At 48.5% G+C, this 19,654-nt stretch overlaps 9 protein-coding genes across 9 annotated transcripts; 3 read left to right on the forward strand and 6 right to left on the reverse strand.

The window, feature by feature from the left end:
* Nucleotides 1-461: 461 nt before the first annotated feature.
* Nucleotides 462-4,193, reverse strand: UREG_05116 (uncharacterized protein; the record flags this gene model as incomplete). The annotated part of the gene is made up of 8 exons (XM_002584381.1): nt 462-577; nt 657-957; nt 1,009-1,135; nt 1,196-3,317; nt 3,425-3,617; nt 3,675-3,723; nt 3,777-3,874; nt 3,924-4,193. The coding sequence occupies 8 exons, from the start codon at nt 4,191-4,193 to the stop codon at nt 462-464; spliced, it is 3,276 nt and encodes a 1,091-aa protein (XP_002584427.1).
* A 2,389-nt stretch (nt 4,194-6,582) lies between these two features.
* UREG_05117 (uncharacterized protein) lies at nt 6,583-7,662 on the forward strand (the record flags this gene model as incomplete). Its single annotated transcript, XM_002584382.1, has 3 exons — nt 6,583-6,622; nt 6,700-6,915; nt 6,983-7,662. The coding sequence occupies 3 exons, from the start codon at nt 6,583-6,585 to the stop codon at nt 7,660-7,662; spliced, it is 936 nt and encodes a 311-aa protein (XP_002584428.1).
* A 1,013-nt stretch (nt 7,663-8,675) lies between these two features.
* On the reverse strand, nt 8,676-9,377 carry UREG_05118 (uncharacterized protein; the record flags this gene model as incomplete). Its single annotated transcript, XM_002584383.1, has 2 exons — nt 8,676-9,007; nt 9,089-9,377. The coding sequence occupies 2 exons, from the start codon at nt 9,375-9,377 to the stop codon at nt 8,676-8,678; spliced, it is 621 nt and encodes a 206-aa protein (XP_002584429.1).
* Nucleotides 9,378-10,069: 692 nt separating this feature from the next.
* On the reverse strand, nt 10,070-10,768 carry UREG_05119 (uncharacterized protein; the record flags this gene model as incomplete). Its single annotated transcript, XM_002584384.1, has 1 exon — nt 10,070-10,768. One exon carries the CDS (start codon nt 10,766-10,768, stop codon nt 10,070-10,072), a length of 699 nt encoding a protein of 232 aa, XP_002584430.1.
* A 627-nt stretch (nt 10,769-11,395) lies between these two features.
* On the forward strand, nt 11,396-12,711 carry UREG_05120 (uncharacterized protein; the record flags this gene model as incomplete). Its single annotated transcript, XM_002584385.1, has 3 exons — nt 11,396-11,576; nt 11,626-12,173; nt 12,244-12,711. The coding sequence occupies 3 exons, from the start codon at nt 11,396-11,398 to the stop codon at nt 12,709-12,711; spliced, it is 1,197 nt and encodes a 398-aa protein (XP_002584431.1).
* Nucleotides 12,712-13,315: 604 nt separating this feature from the next.
* UREG_05121 (uncharacterized protein) lies at nt 13,316-14,943 on the reverse strand (the record flags this gene model as incomplete). Its single annotated transcript, XM_002584386.1, has 4 exons — nt 13,316-13,409; nt 13,645-13,670; nt 13,732-14,504; nt 14,556-14,943. 4 exons carry the CDS (start codon nt 14,941-14,943, stop codon nt 13,316-13,318), a joined length of 1,281 nt encoding a protein of 426 aa, XP_002584432.1.
* A 1,111-nt stretch (nt 14,944-16,054) lies between these two features.
* On the forward strand, nt 16,055-16,865 carry UREG_05122 (uncharacterized protein; the record flags this gene model as incomplete). The annotated part of the gene is made up of 3 exons (XM_002584387.1): nt 16,055-16,234; nt 16,301-16,716; nt 16,778-16,865. The coding sequence occupies 3 exons, from the start codon at nt 16,055-16,057 to the stop codon at nt 16,863-16,865; spliced, it is 684 nt and encodes a 227-aa protein (XP_002584433.1).
* A 266-nt stretch (nt 16,866-17,131) lies between these two features.
* Nucleotides 17,132-18,088, reverse strand: UREG_05123 (uncharacterized protein; the record flags this gene model as incomplete). Its single annotated transcript, XM_002584388.1, has 1 exon — nt 17,132-18,088. One exon carries the CDS (start codon nt 18,086-18,088, stop codon nt 17,132-17,134), a length of 957 nt encoding a protein of 318 aa, XP_002584434.1.
* A 616-nt stretch (nt 18,089-18,704) lies between these two features.
* UREG_05124 (uncharacterized protein) lies at nt 18,705-19,541 on the reverse strand (the record flags this gene model as incomplete). Its single annotated transcript, XM_002584389.1, has 2 exons — nt 18,705-19,406; nt 19,491-19,541. The coding sequence occupies 2 exons, from the start codon at nt 19,539-19,541 to the stop codon at nt 18,705-18,707; spliced, it is 753 nt and encodes a 250-aa protein (XP_002584435.1).
* Between the last annotated feature and the right edge of the window lie 113 nt (nt 19,542-19,654).

Below are 19,654 nucleotides of genomic sequence, written 5' to 3' on the forward strand. Positions count from 1 at the left end.
AAGCGTGATATCAGCCAAACAAGCTCCCTTTATCCAAGTCGCATAAAATAAAAAAACTCAAAGACAGGTGAAGCCAAAGAGATAGCCAGCTTACCTCAATTATTTGGTAAGTCTTCTAAAAATGGAATGGGGCGATAAAATGCGAGCGACGGGGTCGGTTGATACGGGAGGGGTGATGTAACTCGGATGATCTTGAAAACGATCCAGATACAACTGAATGGCAACTGATAGACGTGATAGGAAGCGTACAAGTGCAGGTTGTAGGCTCCTAAGCTTTCAGAATCGGTTTCAGCGTGTTTGTACTGGTGATTTGAGTCAAGGAGGGAGATGGAGGGAATGAAAGTCGGGAGCTCGGCGGTGGTTAGAAAAGTGTTGGAGCAACTAAGTTCAAAGCATGGGGAGGGAACTTCCATCAATTGCTGAGTTTCCATGATGTTATTCCAGCCAATCAGCAACTGGCTTTACACGCCCCATCGGCGCGGACTTTCTATCCTCCGGACCGCCGTTGAATTTGAGATCAACTTGCGGGATTCACTCTGGGGAAATTGATATTCACTACGAAACTTGCATTCAAAAGCTGTATTATATTACATAGCCACAAGATTTTACTACCGGGCTTCCTATACACAATCAATGCGGAACCGCTGGCAGCTCACCGTCCCACAATACCTTCATCGTGGTCGGGAATGGAGACAGCCGACTCTCGTCTTCAGACATGTACGCTGTGATTCCGCCGGGTCCAGGGATCTTCTTAAGTTGTCCTTGAGGTCCCGGCGCACGACGAAGATTTTCAAGCTTACCCACAACCTTTAGCATAGTTGTCAGTGCCACTTTAGTCATCCCTGCCCCCAAGCACTCATGAGGCCCTAATCCGAGGTGGATATACGAATCAAGATCGCGGGTGAGATCGACCTTGTCGGGCTCGGGGAAAGCCTCTGGGTCCTTGCATGCAGATACCTATCATCATTGTCAGCCGTAATCACTAAAGTTACGCGCTGGCGGACTCACCAAGTTACAGAGTATTCGTTGTCCAGTCTGCAAGCTTTGCTCTTTATCGTGGTCTTGGACCGTGACATTGGTAGCAACGTCCCGGAACAAGGCTACAGTGGATCGCATTCGAGCTCCTTCCAAGAAGCTAGATTTCATTGTCAGCATCGTTTATTTGTATATTAATTACCCGCAAGAATCAACTTACTATCTTAGAAGAAGATCATCGGCTTCCTTCGTGTTCAAATGAGCCAATCTGCGTATCTCTGGCAAGTGGCTTGAGCCCTCCGGTGATAGGTAGTAATCAAGACATTGCGAGAAAAGCTGGCCTTGGTTCGCAACCATGCCCCCGGCTGTGGGGAGAATATGCGTCCAGACAAGTTCGTCAGCTGGCAGCTTTGTTTCCAGGAGACGCCGTATCATGTGGATTCCATAGTCCGCCAATGCCTCATTGGCTTGTAATCTGTCGATAATACCCCCGATGAAACCAGTTTTCGAAATGACCTGGACATTCAACATCACAAGTTGTCCCAGTTTCTGGGTGGCACTCCTAGACATCTCCCGAAGCTTGAAGCTTTGGGCCGGGTCGGCGTCATAGAATATGCAACTGAAGACAAGGGCTAATATCGAGTAGAGCTCAGTCTCTGTGAAAATGCCATGCGGATTTTCCTCTGTTTTCAGCGGCAGTAAAAACACATTTGAACAGAAGTGAACCTGCGCTAGATTTGCGACATCACGAACAATGTCAACCTGGTTAACTTCTGAAATTCGATGTGATTTTGCATGCAACAGTTTCAGGGTGATTCGTTCATAAAAGTCCCCGACCTGCTTGTGCCAGTCGTCGATATATAGAGCCTTCTTCATCATCTGACGGGATTCCTCGTGCACGAATTCGTCTCCGGACAACATAAAGTTAGCTCCGTACGGGATCTGACTACGTCTCATCAAAAATTTAATCTTATCGCCCCAGGTGACTTTGAAATCCAGCTTGTTGTTCAAAATCGACTTGCAAGCGCTGTAAGAATGTATCATTGTTGGATGGGGCATAGGGCCCGGCCTGGCCCAGGAATATTTATCAACGATACCCAAGTCATTTAGAATCTTTTCGTTCTCGGTAGGCACGACAAATGGGAAATGCGCATAGACCGAGTCCGGCCTAAAATGACTAGGGAACGCACGGAATATGAGTTTATGGAATAGGTGGCCGTGATTGACCGCCATATCGGGGCCTGCTTCGGTATAACCCCAGTTTGTAAGGTTTTGTGGGGTATAGTCAACGGTATAGAATCGATCTCCTCTCACGAGAGCAACAGCGTCGGAAAGAACCGTTCGGGATATAGTGAAGCTAGCACAGAGCCCACTTCCGGGCACCAAAGGAACCTTTGCTTCCTCAACGACAATCCCAGGGTATATCTCAACGTTATCTGGATGGCCATAAAAGTGTCTCAACTGTTCTGCAACCTCGGGATCTGAATTGATATCTTCAAATGTTTTATGCGGCGTGAGATTGAAATACTTCCGGAATTCGTTGAGGGTAGATAGGTTCCACGATCGAGATTGAAGAATACCCATGATTTCCACAGGTCGAAGAACCTTGGGGACATGCCTCGCCCCAAAAGTCCCAGCACAGTCCTCGATGCTTTCTATTAAGATTTCAACCAATTCGTCGTCATTATAACTTCCATTGGATGTCCGCTTAAGTTTTGCAAAAGTTCGGAGCATAGGGTCGTCGGGAAGAGAGCTCTCCCACTTTGAAACACCTCGTAGAAACTCCATCGTGCTGGCAGAACTTGGGTCCCTGCCGTCGAAAACCTCCCTGAACACGTCTTGCATCCAGCGGTCATCCCTGTCTGAGAGGCAAGAGTGCCACCGATAGACAAGATTGAATTCAGCCGCAACCATGTTGCCGCCCCCTTCTGCAACAGGCTTGTGGCTTAGAAACTCCCTAAAGTCTGATCTAGGGTCAAGGCTCCAGTCGCTGTCCGTTCGGTTGACATTGAGGATGGTTCGAACGTAGTCTTTCAAAATGATGTTCACATAGAGCCCGCAGGTAATTAAACGCCCCGTCTGGAAAAGGTCGTTATCATACTTCGCATACGCTTCCTTGTCATTAGTATCCGGTTTTCGAAAGCGGTTATTTTCGTTGATAGCCGCGAGGTTCTGAACAACATGGTTGTGAAACCGATTAAACATAACAAGTAAAACACCAACACCAGGAGGGAAACCAGCTACTCGTCTCTCGGAGAAGCAATCGGGCTTAAGCTTCCCATCTCTGAAGGTTCTGACTTGATCTTGCTCTTCCTGATTGCACCCGTACAATGGAGACAGATCTAAATAAGAAGATGTGAGATTACGAGAATGATCCTTAGGGTCAGTCCGGAAAATGTCTATTGCAAGTTAGACTTGTTAATACCTTGTGGCGCTACCAGAAACATACCATGAATGATCAGAGCTGCTAGATAGAAGAGCATACTCGACAGCTTGGTTTGGTGCTCCCTAAATTTCCGTCTGGCTAGGAGGCCATCAAATAATAAACCCGGGTCCGGACGTGAAACAGGTTGAACCAATTTCGGCTGCACGCTTCTGGCATAGGTGGATCCTGCCATTCCGACTTGAGGCCAATAGATGTTCTACCAGTAATCATGAGTATTGCGTCCATGAGTATAAATAAACTTAGGCAGTCATACATTGTAGGATCCATCAGCTTGTCGATAAATAAACTGCCGGCCCAAATATCTAGAAGGGAATGTCAATCAATGAACGAAAGGGGGCACGCCAAATCAACTCACGATACCGGCGGGTGAGGCAAGTCATTCCAAAGTTGACCTAGCAGAGAATTCGTGAGTGCAGTGCCGTTCCGAGATCCAGTAGGTAACGATGAGGCCAGCTACTAGTATTTAGCGTCATCCTTCTCTAAGGAGTACTTTTCGACCAACCTGGATAACCCTTTCCATAATATACCTTTTATCGTCCACTGGCGCACCACTAGCCATATTCTTAACTAGCTCAAGCACCGTTCCTACATCTTTGACATCCAGTTCTCCCAAGTCCTGGAGAATCCCCGGGGTAGAATCCATGCTCGGCGAGGGGTACCCAGAGTCAGGAGCTATCGGGCGCAGAGCACCATTGGCGATTCCGCTAAGCTGAGAGAAGTATTTTCCAAAGTCGTCAAGTACGCTTCGGCGAGAAGTCGAGTCCTGTCCCATCTTCACGGGCAGTGCCTCGTTTCGAATGAGTCAAGGGGACAAGAAGCACAAAAGATCTCAGAACTAATGATAAATGGTTTCGGGTACGCAAAACGCAGCACAGCTTTATTCCTGAAGCCACTGTCAATGTCATTTCTGCAATCATCTAAATCACCCGGTGCGCCAGGTCCTCACCACGATGGCAAAGGGATTAGAGGTACTGACCTGGGAACCACAACCGATTTAGAAGCCCTACCGGTATTCAGCGCTCTTGATAGATAGCATAAAAGAACGAAAAATGGAGCACATCGACAGCGTGAGAAGAAGTTGCAAGCCATCAGGGAGCACTTCTCTTTAATAAAGCGGCCTCCCGATTAATTATAGCACACGAAAGCGGGCAAACCGCAAAGGATCCTCGACAATGTTTCCGCATGTCAGCCCACGCTATTCATGTCCATCACACCAGATATCGTCATCAACGGCCGAAAAAAACTGCGGGCCATATCAATTGTTCGTATTTCGTGTAGAATTAACTTTTTTGCTCTGCGGTCTTAAGAGGCTTCGAGGAGCATTGACATGGGTTGGGGCCAGAATCTGGCGTCGAAGCCAGGAGGCTTGCTCGGGGTCCCCGAACCCTCCCTCCTTTGGAATCTTTCGTGCCAGGCCAAAAGAATATGGCCCCTCAAACAAAGCACGGGGTTCGTATTCTAGCCCGCTTAGCCGCAGCCTTGGGTAACTTAGTCCCGGGGAACGAAGAGAAGACATGCGGACTTTTGCTGCACATCCTCGCCCCGGGCTCCGCTTAAAGATTCCCCTGTGACCCAGATGCAGGGATAATCCGCAGCCCGTTCAGCCCTACACGTCTTGCCCAAGAGGATTCCCTACCAAGGCTACCATGGCCCAAAGGAAGCAACCTTCTTGAGAAATACAGGACAATCCATTGGTCGGGCGGGGCCGGGCTGGTTGATCGTTCAAGAGATGTTCAGAACGATTCGTCGAACCTCCTTTCGGCTTCTCCAGAATATGGCTCAACATGGCTGAGCAGGTGAGTCGGCTCAAAAATTTTCTCCTGCATGTCAAGAAAGTCACCATCGGTCACAGCCGCTCGCGAGAACTCACTGCCTAAGAAAGACTCGGTCCCAGGCTGGATGATGTGCGGCCATAAGAGTGCAGCGGGGTTATCGAGACTCGATTGATGCGTCCATTAATTAACTAACTAATCAAATTCATCGCCTTCTCCTCTCCCAAATCTTGGATTATTATTGGCATAGAACGGTGTTCTTTGGAGTCAAATTGTTGGAGAAACGCCTGTAATCACTCGTTTCTGCATAGCGGATAAGGTGGCTGGGAATGTAGCATAGTTACGGAGGACCTCCATCTAGGTCCAGGAAGCTACAAACCCTTCTCTATCAGGCCTATATATGCTTGACCGCTCAGGAAAACCGGAAAAAGAAGAAAAGATTCAATAGTACACAGTATGTATGCTAGCCATAGATCTTCCCATCCTTTTGTCTTCCATGTCTTTTCCTATTTCTTAAATCCAAAAACTTAGCAAACCTGATGGGATAACCAATCGGGTCGATCGCCAACAAATGATAGCTCCCGTTAGCCCTAGATACATCATTGACACAGCTGTCACTGGTGTTTTTGTAGGCACAGCATGTCATAAATATGAATATTCACAAAGTACCGCGGATAGATGGATTAATGTGTGACACACAAAATGGTGCTGGAGTGATATAAATAGCAACAGTTTTGTAACCTTGAGCTGGACAAGTTCGTACAACGTTGCAGAACGATTGACAATAAGATTAAAATCCACGGAATCGCTTTAGTTGACATTGCAGATCGATGTTGATGTCAACCTCCCGAGATTTCCCTTGACGACTCTTTCAAGCCTTGATGGAAGGCGGGTAGTAACCCCTGTAGCATCGCTGAACCGCCATTTCATGAGCAGTACCCAGCTCTGCAGGCCCTCTCATGAACTTCAACTGCACTGGAGCCGGAAGCAGGGTGCTTGGATTGTGAAGTATTGGCTCCTATCAGAATATGCCCTCCGTCATTGCTATGCGCTTTGCCGCACCCAAAAAGAGGGCGATGAAATCCGAACACTGAAGACTGAAGAACTACAGTAGTACGTGGTTAGTTCTTCAAACTAATTAAGTTAGTTAGCGTTCTAAGAGTCTAAGACGCACTGGCGGAACGAGACCGGTCAATAGTGCTTAGTCATAACTAACTATGGTCAGAGCTCAGCCTCGTCTGTAACTACGCACCTTTGATTCGCTCATCGGCAGCTCGAAAACAAGGCCAGGGAAGTGTGCTTGACGTTCGGGCACTGTTCAAACGCATAGTCGCAGAAGACACCCCGAGTCTAGGACCGAATCAATTAACCCTGCACTCTTAGCCCGTCATGGCATCTCAGAAAATAGTCCTTGAAATCAAGTCTCGAGGTATGTCAGTCATCCGCAGCATGCAACGGTTTCGCATACGACGGGCCTTGTGGTAACAATTGAACTGTCAAAAATAGGGAAACCGATACGGAAGCTTCCCAAAAGTATCTCAGTTGACAGAGATGCATCCGCCGCGAGTTTGTACGCCGCCATCTCGCAACAAGCCCAGTTCTCACTCCACCGGTTGAGAATCACCAAAGCAAGTGACGGGACCTTGATAAAGAACACCAAGGATACCGTGATTGAGTCCACAGGCCTTCGCAACCAGAGTGTAATCTATGTCAAAGACCTTGGTAAGCGCGGTTTCCCGATGTATCGTCCATCCGAAAGTAACCATTCTTCTTTTTCTACGAACAATAGGGCCACAAGTCGCATGGCGCACCGTCTACTTTGTCGAATACCTTGGCCCCTTGATCATGCACCCTCTCCTACTCTATGTGCTCCGCCCATACATCTACCGGAGTCCCACCCCGCTCCCCGCTCCGTCTGACCTCCAGCGCTTCACCTGCCTCCTGTTAGTGCTGCACTTCGTCAAACGTGAAATCGAAACCGTCTTCGTTCATCGATTTAGTCTCGCCACCATGCCAGCGAGCTATATCATTCGCAACAGCGCCCACTACTGGATTCTTGGCGGGGCCAATCTGGCCTACTGGGTTTTCGCTCCAGGCTCTCCGACTGCTAGATCCAAGGCGAATCCAATCCTTCTCTACAGTGGCATTGCCCTCTTTGTGTTTGGCCAATTGGCCAATCTTAACGCTCATCTCACTCTACGGAATCTTCGGAAAGAAGGTGACACTACGAGAAAAATACCCTCCGGGTTTGGCTTCAATCTGGTTACCTGTCCAAATTATCTCTTTGAGGTCATTGCCTGGTTGGGTGTTTACCTTGTGAGTTCATTGAACTGGAGTGTGCTGCTGTTCATTGTCGTTGGTTCCGCAACAATGATGCGCTGGGCTAGCCAAAAGGAACGGAGATATAGACGAGAATTTGGAGATAAGTACAAGCGGAAGAGATACGTCATGCTCCCAGGCCTTTGGTGATCTGAAGGCTTGTGAGACACAAGAAACCTAGTAACATTGACCCTAGAGATGAAAATTATCTCTAGCCTTACGCAAAAAGGCTCTATTGCCATGATAGTGACGGGTTCAGAGATTCATTGGTGTATAATAGACAAAGAAGGTTTGAAAAGTTAAGAATATAGCATTTGGTGTTGCCCTGGGAATCGATCTTGATGGCTGCTTCAAGGCCTCATATTGTTATGTCGTTTGCTCTATCATCCTCTTCCATTAAATATGGGACTGGGTGAGACGGTATATTATCGTAGCCTTCGGTGGAAGACAGAAAGAAACAAGTTTGAAGACCCGGTTAATACAACCCAGAACTCCGCCAATCAGTAAATGCGAAAACGGATGCAAAATTATGCCTTGCTACAGACCCATTAGCAGGCAATGGTGTACAAAAAGGGTGCATTCCCAAGCCCAAAAAAGAAAAGGAAAAAGATAAAGAAAAAATGGTAATAACAGCGAGAGAACAAGCAAGTGTCTCTTTGCTGATAAGGGTGAGAGAAAAGAAGTCATATCATTTCAGAGACGTAACAAGGTCGCCCTTCATCATTGTTTTAATTCTGTAAAACCCCATCGTCTTTTCCCCTTCCCATTATTTATTATTTCCTGTTTTTCTGGCCCAATCCTGGAAAAATGGCTCCATTTCCTTCTCGCATTCCGCGCCTGGTTTGCAGCTTTTGAACCGAACGAGAAAGTCACCGTCGTGATACAGGCCGTCGGAACTTGGCTTTTGTGATTGGGGACTATACGCGTTTAGCGTACGTTGGGGGACAAGGGCGAGTTTAGCGAGGATGGTCGGGTGCCATTGCACAATATGGTCCTTGGTGCTCCGGGTTAGAATCATGACAGCAACTCAAGCGGAGAAGTAAAAGACGGAAGAACGTACAAGAGCATGAGTTTCTCCTTTGGCAAAGTTATAGCGTCTGTAGAGTGGATCGAACCAAGCGTCAAGAAAGAATTTCGCCCATTCCCCCCGTCGAATGACAAAGCTACCGGGGCATAAATTCTCGCCATCTTGGGTGATGATCAAATCGACGTCCTTTGCGGCCAGGTGGTTGAACGTTTTTGATCACGCTGTCTGGTGGCACAACGGGGATATCCTTGATCATGAGCGAGTCGAGTTTCTTGTAATCGAGGACGTGCGAGGTAAGGGGTAAGGTAGGGTTCATGATAAGAGCATGAGGGGAGAGGTGGAAGAAATATGTGCTCCCGGGATATAATGTCATCGCATGGCGCACGGCTGGAATACTTGCCCAGCTTCGAGGAGCATCGTTCAAGACGGGGACGTATTCGGATGTACTGGCGAAGAAGTTGAGATAGCCTTATCCAACATATTAGCCATTGCTTAACCACAAACCTAGTACAGGCGGCAAGATCACAAGAAAACTCCGAGGAAGCATACCATGTCGTTTCGCATAGTCCTCCCGATTCTGCTTAATCCGTTGAATGTACCCATCACTCAAGCTCTGCTCGTCCAGGACCGTAACCAGCACAACCTTTGGTCCACCGGCAACCGACGTCGATTGGGAGCCAGAAGAAAATAAGTGTGAAATGAAAAGAAGAATCGAAATCACCACAAATCCAAGCACAGCAGCGGTCTTCAGTTGTCGACGTCGTAGGGCTGAGGATTGCGAGGGTCGAGAGTACAGGGGAGGATGCGAACTCTTTCGCGGAGGTAAAGCGAACTGCATGGTCGTGGTGTGTAGTGCTCGAGAAGTTTTCCCCCTTTACTCTCCCATCGATGCGAACGCCGCACTACCTGCAAGAGGGAGACAAGAGCTATCGGGGTCTCCTGGATGTGGTGATGAATGGCATTTGGATTTGTTGTTCGGCCAATTTTGTCTCAGCTCTCACACCGGAGATGAACTAAACTTTAGCTCAATGACCTCGCTGCCGTGTTGTTTCCCGCCAACAATCAAGCAATTATTGCCCTCGTCGCTTTGTGTAACGTTTGGAAACCGGGATTAGATGAAAGTGTGTCTGTACATAAATTCTTACCTCTTGCAATCTTTCTGAAGGAGGCTCGTGTTTTTGTGGCCATTCCAATCCCCTGATTTGAGCCTCACTTAGTTATGCTAGCGAGCCCCAAACAAGAAGATAAAGACGAATCCCAAGCAGAATTTTTGCTACGTATGACTACCAGGTCAAGTAGTCTTCTGAGGTCAAAGAGAAGCCGGTACCCAATTCCCTGCCAAACATTCTAGTACATGTAGTTTAATATACACAAAAAAATGGTTCACACCACAGTTTGAGTGAGCCTCGCCTCGCATATTCCAGCATAACTCCGTTTCGCTGTTCAGACGATATGGGGTAAAAATTTGCCGCACCGTCCAGACAATCCCACATTCGTGATAAATATATGTGGTTGGATGACGACGTCGGCTCAAGCAACATTAAGGGTTGGACTCGGGGTAGCCTCTGCGTGAGCCTCTGGTAGGGATTCCTTGATTGGTTCCGATGCCAACTCGGCCGATCGCTGCGCTCGGTCTTCTATAGCAGCCTGAACCTGCTGCTCCATCGTGTATCGCGAGAGGAATTCCTCAAATGTCTCTGGCTTCCCCAGGCCCAATTCTTGACGTTCCTTCTCGAATCGCTCCCTCATAGCTTTCGAAGTCATGACTTGCCATCGTAAATGCCATCCGAATATGCCCAGTTCCTTTATCCTGGCCGGCTTCTCACCAAGTAGATATTGATCCAAGCCACCGACTTTCTTAATTGTTCGTAGCACTCGATGCTGCACCTTAAGATCCAGCCACTTTCCTAGCGCCTCACTGTAAATCTTCTCTTTGCGAATATTTGGTTTCCAAGTTCTCCTCGTCTTCCCTTCATTTCTACCTTTGGAGATTTTATTGCCGAATTGGATGGTTGCGCCTCCGTACAGTCCGCTATCGGCTTGCTTATAGATGCGCCTAGGGCCGTATGGGTAAGGAGGAATGTAGGAGGGAAGTATTCGTGTCTTTTGAGAGGGACATGTCGAAGAGAAGGATCGTGTCGAGGTGAGGGAGAGGTTGTGTAGAGCGGAGGTGAGGGAGGACAAGGATGTGATCGATCTGGCCGACCCGGCTACTGCTGGAGAAATCATTCTGCGTTATAAGATGTGCATTGCAGGGTTAAAGTGAAATATTCCTGCAAAAACGAGTCGAATTGGCCGAAATGCCGCCTGTTCGACTGCTGCTTCGTCTTGAAGATCGAAAGATTCTCTTTTTGAGCTTCACCCCGATTAGGACTAGTGGCTGAGCTAATCCATGCTTGTGCATTCCAGCCAATCAGGCGCCAGCCGCAAAAAGTTATGGCTGGATCTCTTTGAAGCCAAACACCCAGATAGCATTTTGGTTGCAGAAAGGCGCTGTTCGTGGTTTATTTACTGGACGAGAATCTCACTTTAGCAATTTCACCCATCCCACGGAAATCTCCAATCAAGCACCTGTAACTCTGGACATTCAGTCCAGATTACGGACGGTACAAACCCAGGATGGTTCAGATCAGCGAGGTCAAGGGCAATTCGCGGGACAACAGGACAGCAGCACATACACACATCAAGGGGCTAGGATTGCGGCCAGATGGCTTTGCCGAACATACCAGCAGTGGTTTTGTTGGCCAAACTCCGGCTAGAGAAGTGGGCTCCTCATAAGCATAAGCCGAAAACTCCTACTGATCTAATGGGTTTTAGGCATGTGGTGTCGTCGTAGACCTGATCAAATCCAAAAAGATGGCTGGACGCGCAGTCTTGCTGGCCGGAGGACCGGGGACAGGAAAAACAGCTTTAGCCCTCGCCGTATCGCAAGAATTGGGAACCAAAGTGCCTTTCTGTCCGATTGTGGGTAGCGAAGTGTTCTCAGCAGAGGTCAAGAAGACGGAAGCTCTAATGGAAAACTTCCGCCGGGCAATCGGTGCGTAAATTGACGGAGTGTATAGCTGCATCGCTCTAACCCCTTGCAGGTTTACGTGTTCGTGAGACCAAGGAAGTCTACGAAGGCGAAGTAACGGAGCTCACCCCGGAAGAAGCTGAAAACCCATTAGGCGGCTATGGGCGAACGATAAGCCATTTGATCATCGGACTTAAATCAGCTCGAGGCACTAAGAAGTTAAGGCTAGATCCAAGCATATATGAAGCTATTCAGAAAGAGAAGGTCGTCGTCGGAGACGTCATTTACATCGAAGCAAACACCGGTGCCTGCAAGCGAGTCGGACGTTCTGACGCATACGCGACAGAATTTGATTTAGAAGCTGAAGAATATGTCCCGGTTCCCAAGGGCGAAGTGCACAAGAAGAAAGAAATCGTACAAGACGTTACGCTCCACGATCTTGATGTTGCAAACGCCAGGCCACAGGGTGGCCAGGATATAATGAGCATGATGGGCCAGTTGATGAAACAGAAAAAGACCGAGATCACCGATAAACTACGGCAAGAAATCAACAAAGTCGTCAACCGCTACATCGACCAAGGTGTCGCCGAGCTAGTCCCCGGCGTCCTCTTCATTGACGAAGTAAGTTGCCTTCTCCGCCCACACATATACACTCTCCCTCTTCAATAGCCCGCTCCTAACACCAACCTAGGTCCACATGCTCGACATCGAATGCTTCACCTACCTTAACCGTGCCCTCGAATCCACCATCTCCCCCATCGTCATCCTCGCCTCTAACCGCGGTCACACCGTCGTCCGCGGAACCGGCGATATCGTCGCCGCCCACGGCATCCCCCCCCGACCTCCTCGGCCCGCCTCCTTCATCATCCCCAACCCATCAGTACAGCCAGATGAAATCAAACCATCATTTCGCCTCCGTCCAAGACGGAGAGCCTCCGGATCACCGACGCCGCCTTGGATAAAGTTGCCGCCCATGGCCCAAAGGTCAGCCTTACGATATGCTTTGCAGCTGCTCACTCCCGCTAGTATACTTGCACGGGTGAACGGACGACCCGGTGGGATTGAAGAGGCGGATATTGCAGAATGCGAGGACTTGTTTATTGATGCTAAGAGGAGCGCTGATATTGTGTCAAAGGAGACTGGGGGGTTTATTTCCTGATTTCAACGGTTCGTTCAATGGAACCATAAGAGTCTTAATCATATTTGCATTTCTTTGCACTATGATGCTGGCCATTTCGATACTTTACCCAGGATCGAAAATACTTTCTGCTCTGCGTCACTTGGAGGCCTTGAGTAAATAAGTCTTAATTCAACGCGAGCTGTTCTTTCCATAATATAACACTATTCCATTGACACAGCTCGTTGCCTCGAAGACAATATTCTCTAGCCTAATGCATAACGCCTGTAAGAATAAGTGTATCCTAGGAAATCAAAGGCCCAAGTCTAGAAAGATGTATCCTGGCTACCGCAGTCGTACTGAAGGCAGTCCAAAACTCTACTATTCCACCCTGTTTCTGCAGTTCCAGAATATATAATCGCCAGCCGCATATCAGAAGGAATCTTTAGTTAAGATGCAACCATGCGGGCCACGGCACTTGGAATAGCTTTAATATGAGAAACGGTAGTCTCACATGAAAAAACCAGCACATCCAATACCCATAAAACTGTTCTTACCATGCAATCTAGGATTGTCAGTTTCGGAACATATGGATAGTTCACAAACGAGTTCTCAAACTTAAATGGAAGTTTGGCACCAAAATGCTTCATTGTGAGCCGAAAGGCGCTTCGAACGCCATCCTCGTGCAATCCATAGCCAGCCCAAGAACCGCAGAATAATAGATGTCGACCCTCCGTGTTCTGTATCTGGTCAAGATTAGTAAGGGCATCGATTCCTCGTGCGGTAAGCAGTGGACGCCTGTGCTCCCATCGAGCGGCTGTTTTGGTCGCGTCAGGGTGGATAATTGGGTTGAGCGTGATGCAAAGGGCATTCTCACGACAATTTTTCGCGGCAAAGTGGTTTAGGCGATACGTTACACAATATGGACTTAAATCTCCTTGCGGAAACGCGGTATGGTCGGCCCAGTTCATGTACGCCGAAGTCTTTCCAGTTGATACAAACTAACGCATGGCCCTTGAGTTAGTTTGTGAGTGCGAAGATTTTATAAAAACAGAAACTTACGCTCGAATCCGAATGCAGCCATGTATCTGTTTTAGTGGTTTCAAAAGCACCTAAAATCTGCCGTTCTTCCTGTGAAGCTCCAGTGGACAGGAGACGAAGAGCTTCTTCAGGAGGAACTGCAAAGATAACGTAGTCGTATAACAGATGTCCAGCTCCAAGGGCCGTGACAGATAATTTTGAGGAGTCTTTGTCACGGATCACCTCCACTGACGTTATTTTGGACCTGAGGTGAATAGTTTTCCTATTCTTAAACGAAGTTCGAATGCGCTTCTTAATCTTTCTTTCAGCTTTATCGTCTGGCTTGATAATCCACGCAGTTTGAGGCCAAGTCAGGAACCCAGAGCTCCAGAAAAAGTTGACAAAGTGCTGGACCGGGAGATCACGAAGATCTTGTTCGGATTGGACGTTCCAGACAACCTGGGCCATAGGCAGGAGATAGTTCTCCAAGAAAATCCTTGAGTAGCGATGTTCGTTTAAGTAATTGCCAACAGTATCCCGTATCGCAAGTCTGCTTCCAACTAGTGGTTGAAAATGGTTTTCGCCTTCGGCTCTGCGCCTCAAAAGATCTCGGCAGAAGTAGTGAAACCTCCAGATATCGACATACAATCTCCAAGCGTCCAATCTCAACCAATCATGCAGGTGCGAAGCTACCGCTCTGACTGAATTGAAGCTCATATCAAAGTAAACGTTGCTATTCACCTTTTTGACGGAAAAGTTGCACAATGTTTTGATGCAAGATATTTTCAAACATCGAATGAAGTTTATCAAATTGGCTGCTAAAGTCAGCTTCCGTCGATATAGACGATGGAAAAGGGAGCGCTTACGTGAGGCCCCAGAAAAGAAATTGATGAAACCTTTATTAACATGTACAGTGTTCAGACCAGTGCCAGCGCGAATCGGTTGCGTAAGACCACCAAGGTCATTAGTCTGCTCAAAAAGATCAACATTATGGACGGTGTTCCGCAAAGCCCAGTATGCCGCAATCCCAGATATGCCGCCGCCGATGATTGCGATCCGTTTCGAGAGAGCCTCTGTCTTCATGCTATTCTCCTTGGGGTCATCTGATACTGAGGATTCCGGGTCCGGCACGGATTCTATCACGGCCGTTCGAGGCGACTTGGGATTGAAGCGGTCCAGATATTGAGCCAATGGCGATATATACAGAGGCTCGCTCAGAGAACGGCTAGGTAAGGGGGCGGTAGTTTGGGACATCTTCCAAACGTGGTAATAAAGTGATATGGAAACGTAACAATGGACTAATCAATATTATATAGCGGGGATTTATATTTCTAAATATTAAGCAGGTCAACGGGCCATCAAGAAGTTAGGAGGATGCGAGGATGAGATCTGAGCGATAGGCGAAAGGAAAACTGAGGGAGCAGATACATATACTCGTTTCCGAGTACCTTCCCAGGAGAACCGACAGCCAAGAGGAAGCAAGTGATTTGGGGAGCTGTTGCATTTCAGTAGCAAGACTAAAGACTGCGCTTTCCATAGTCACGAAGAAGCAAAGGGCACATTCGCCAATGCCTTGTTGCATCAGTCCAGCATATCCGCGTTCATTGTATATGTGGAAGGGGAGAAGTATCAAGATTATCTCCAGGTGATGCTGCGTCCTTGACATGGTCAAATGGTTCTCCCATCTTGAGGGGTTTGAATCCTAAGTTCGGCGCTCTTCCAATGAGGCTTAACCAGTGGGTGCCGGATTCGTGAAGCTGGATCCTCGCATTGAATTCTTAATAGCCACTCGATGTCATACATCGCGATAGCACCTGCTGCCAATGAACAGTCCATCATCTATTTATCCTCGTTCGGAGCATAGTCGATAACTAGGCGTAGTAGGCCACGATGATCGAGGCGTGAATAAATGCTAGTAATAGGACTTCGAGGCTTAGGAATTCTCAATTGCAGGGAGGGTAGCAATAGTTACTGGAATGTTGGACATTTATTGGCCTCAAGGGCTGCATTTGTTGCTGGATTCATTGTCCATTTAACAAACGGGGGTGTCCATTTAACCGGCCCCAAGATCAACATATCTCCCAACCTGGTTTAGCCGAATCGTGGAGGCTGTCGCAAGATTACGTTATCTTTACGGCGTTCCAGACAGATTCCATCTGCAGCCGGCGACAACCTCCAGCGACATACAACGTTACTTGGCCGGTTTTGGATCCCATTAGGTGTAAACCGTCTCGATAAACGCGGATACCTCTCTTTTGTTTGGCTATTGCTCCCCAGGCTCCGTGGTGATCCAACGGGAACTTATTCGCGGCGGCTCACGTCACTCTGCCAACCTCAATCAGTACAATCATTCCGATCGCGCACGATGGCGAATCCTCTGGATACAGACGCCGGCTCTGAGTTATTTAGCAGCTATGAAGCTGAACTGAAACTCGTCCAGGCCGACTTGAACCAGAAACTCGATCAGATTGCAGAAGCCACTGGAGAAGAGCGGAAGTCTTCCATAAGACAGGCCGAAAGAGCGCTGGATGAAGCCAGCGAATTGGTTAGCAAAGGTTATCCCGTACATTAAGACAATCGGCAGTCACTGACTTGGTTGTATTGCTTGTAGCTCGATCAAATGCGTATAGAAAAGGAGAACATCCCATCGGCAACCCGGTCCAAAGTCAACGCCCGGTTCCGCAATTTCCTGAGTGATATCGACGAAGTAAAGCGAAAACTCAAGTCCCTTTCGGATGACCGGAAAGCCCTGTTTGGCGACAGGTACAGAGACGAACCCAGCAGCATCCATGATCAGCATCTCGAGCAACGGCAACAGCTCCTGTCAGGCACAGAACGTTTAGGCCGGAGCTCGGCTCGTTTACAGGAGAGCCAGAGAATAGCGTTGGAAACGGAGGATATTGGTCGAAATACGCTTGCAGATCTTAATGTACAACGGCAGACGATTGAGCATACCAGGGCAGGCCTGCTGGAAAGCGAGGGATACGTTGATCGAAGTGTAAAGACGTTGCGGGGGATGGCACGTAGGTAGTACTACCCTTGAATATTCACCCCATTCTCACCCCTACGGGCACTAACTCAGTATTAGGATGGCTACGAATCGGATAATCACCATTGCCATTATCACAGTTCTCGTCCTCCTAATCGTTGCGGTCATCTACAGCAAGTTCCATTGAATGATTTAAACGGATATCAGGCGTTATGGGGAATATCTTTTGGGGCGGCTTTCGCCAGACCACATAACGACCCTTGTATGAGTGTACTAATTCCATTTTCGCTTCGGCAATCCAAAGGATTCGCCTCTATGTCCAACGCAAGAACGCCCTCTGTATAGTCCCACCGGGGTATCATATATAGAAACCATATCTAATAACGCCTCTTAATGCCATCCCGTATTCCTTAGTCAGTTTATACAATCCAACAGAAAGTTGCCAAAAAAGCATCAATTCATCCACCTCACTGCCCCAAACCCAAAATTGACCAACACTCCCACAAACACAGCCAATCCCTTCCGCCAACTCCACACTCCTTCTTCCCTCAGCAGCCACAGACCACACCCCACAGGCCAGAAGAACCCCATCACCGACCCCCAGAGCATATCATCCAGCACGCCGGAAGCATCACTGCTCACGTTCCCAAACGCATTTCCACCAGCCATGTCACCGCCCGCGCCGCCACCGGGCAGCGCCTCGTTGGATCCCTCATCCATCCATCGATCTTCGAGGCGGCGGAGCTCTTCGCCCGCGGGCATGGTGTCCGGCGTATGCGTGAGGGACTGGAGCGCGAGGAACTGCGACCGCAGCGCGGAGACTTCGACGACAGTGAAGCCGGCGGATAGCAGGCGGTCAAAGCCGCGCGGAGCAGGGGTGGTCGTAGAGGCCGTTGCCAGTCCGGTGGTAGGATCTCGGATCTGTTCTTGAGCTGGGATGGGGGAGGGGAATGTGGAGGGGCGAGTTTGGTCATGGTCGGATAGGGCAGAGTGGAGGTGCGACTCCTGTGCTTCTTTCTCTAGCTCCTCCTCAGATAGGACGATATCACCGATAGAACAGTGGATATATATCCTCTTTGATTTGTTTTCTGGGGCCAGCAATGCTTCCGTATCCTCTGCGCCGCGAATGGGTCGCTTCCCCTTGACGTCTGCAGGCTCGAGCTCCAACCTCAAGCTCGCGGCTAACCCCACTTCATCTTCAAGCGCTCGTCCAGCATAGATTAGTCGAAGTCGTCTTTTCGCTAGTTCGGCCGGTAGCTTTTCTCGAATCAATTGTTTTAATCCGGCGATGGTGGTTGTTGAGGGATTCGGTACTTCTAGAGAGATATCCGGGACAGAAGCGGAAAAACGGATTGTAACGACGAGGCCGGAATTTGCTTGGGAGGATTTGAAGCCGTATGAGTGTTCCATCACGGTGCAGGTTAGAATGGTCAAACAATATTACGAATGTTTCTCAAGGGCTTCCAGTAGACTGCTTCGGCTCAATCATTCACGCGCCCGCGCCAACCATAGGTCACGTGAAGGTGTCCATGGGCTCAAGAAAGGATTGAAAATTAACAAGGGACTCTCATCTAGTGGAAATGTGCCGAGTATTATTTTGATATTGACAATTCAGTGGTCTAACAAGCCGCTGAAAGTTTCAAATGCTATGTATCAACAACGACGCCAAGTCAACATTAATAATGGCAACATCTAAACAGTAAGAGTCGGGAATTTGGGAGACAAGCCCTTTTGCAATTGTAGTCATAGCAATTCCAAATCTTTCCAAACCCGAAATGTCCAAAGAAACCCGTCCGTCCGTAACGCCATCTCAATAATATGAAATATTAGCAAACGCCATTAAACCATGAAAGATTCGCCGCAGCCGCATTCATCCTCTATGTGATTTTATTAGCCCTACTCAAGTTTTCCATCGACGGTATGGATAGGCAAAAACTTACTGATATTTGGGTTCTTGAACACAAACCGGCTGGCCAGTTTATCTTCCTGCCAATCCATCTCGCTCCCAATTATACTGAACAATGCTTTACTGTCGACGAGGACTTTGATTCCCATCCTGTTCCACAACTTCGTCAAAGGGAGCTGGTTTCTCAACAAATTCCAAGTTGTACGAGAGGCCCGAACAGCCACGGTTCTTCACACCTACGCGAATCATTTTGGGATCTGGCTGCGACAGGAGGTTGCGTAGTTGAGATATAGCAGCAGGCGTAAGAATCATGGCCGCTTTCCGTGGCCTCAATTTGCTTCGACGTGGTTTCGTGGCTTGTGTCGACGGAGATGGGGTTGTTGCTGGCGTAAAATCTGGAGATGAAAAGGATCGCGACTTTTGTGCTTCTGCTTCTGGGAGACTGTAGCTCTTGAAACGATCGGTGCCCTTTGTATTTAGCGGATCTGGCGACAGGTCGGCGCCTCTCGAGCTAGGAATAGCCTTTGAGATGGATGTGTCGGGGGTTCCGGCGTTACGGGGAGGGAAAGGCTCGACTAGAGTCTGTGGTCTGTAGGCCGTTGCAGTCTGAAGTTCACGTTTCGACGATTGGTAAGCCTGTCGACAAGAGGAAAAGGGCCTTGCGGTCTGTGTGCACCCTCGGCGGCTGGCATCTCTGAAGAACAGCCTGATAGATGATGTCACCGGGTTATGGATAAAAGACATGGCAGGCGAAAGATTAGCAGAAAGGAGGTGAATTTCTAAACCAGCAGCTAAAGAGACTAGGCCAGCAGAGACAATGGTCTATGAAAATCAATTGTTGTAAAGTCATTCAGGAAAGTAGAGGTGGAAGTGCACACCACAATGGTCACTTGTTTCTGCCCTCACATCGAAGCCAAGATTGGCGGAAACACCACGGCAAAAAGTGGCGCCGATCATCATGGGAAGGCCCATGCAGCCAATCATCATCGATATTATTCAATTCATGCTGCCGGAGTGGCGTGGTCGACTTGCAGATGACCCAGGGCTTACTTAATCAGCTCAACGGAGAG

The sequence above is a fragment of the Uncinocarpus reesii genome, genomic scaffold (genome assembly GCF_000003515.1).
Source record: "Uncinocarpus reesii 1704 scaffold_3 genomic scaffold, whole genome shotgun sequence".
Taxonomy (NCBI): Eukaryota; Fungi; Ascomycota; class Eurotiomycetes; order Onygenales; family Onygenaceae; genus Uncinocarpus; species Uncinocarpus reesii.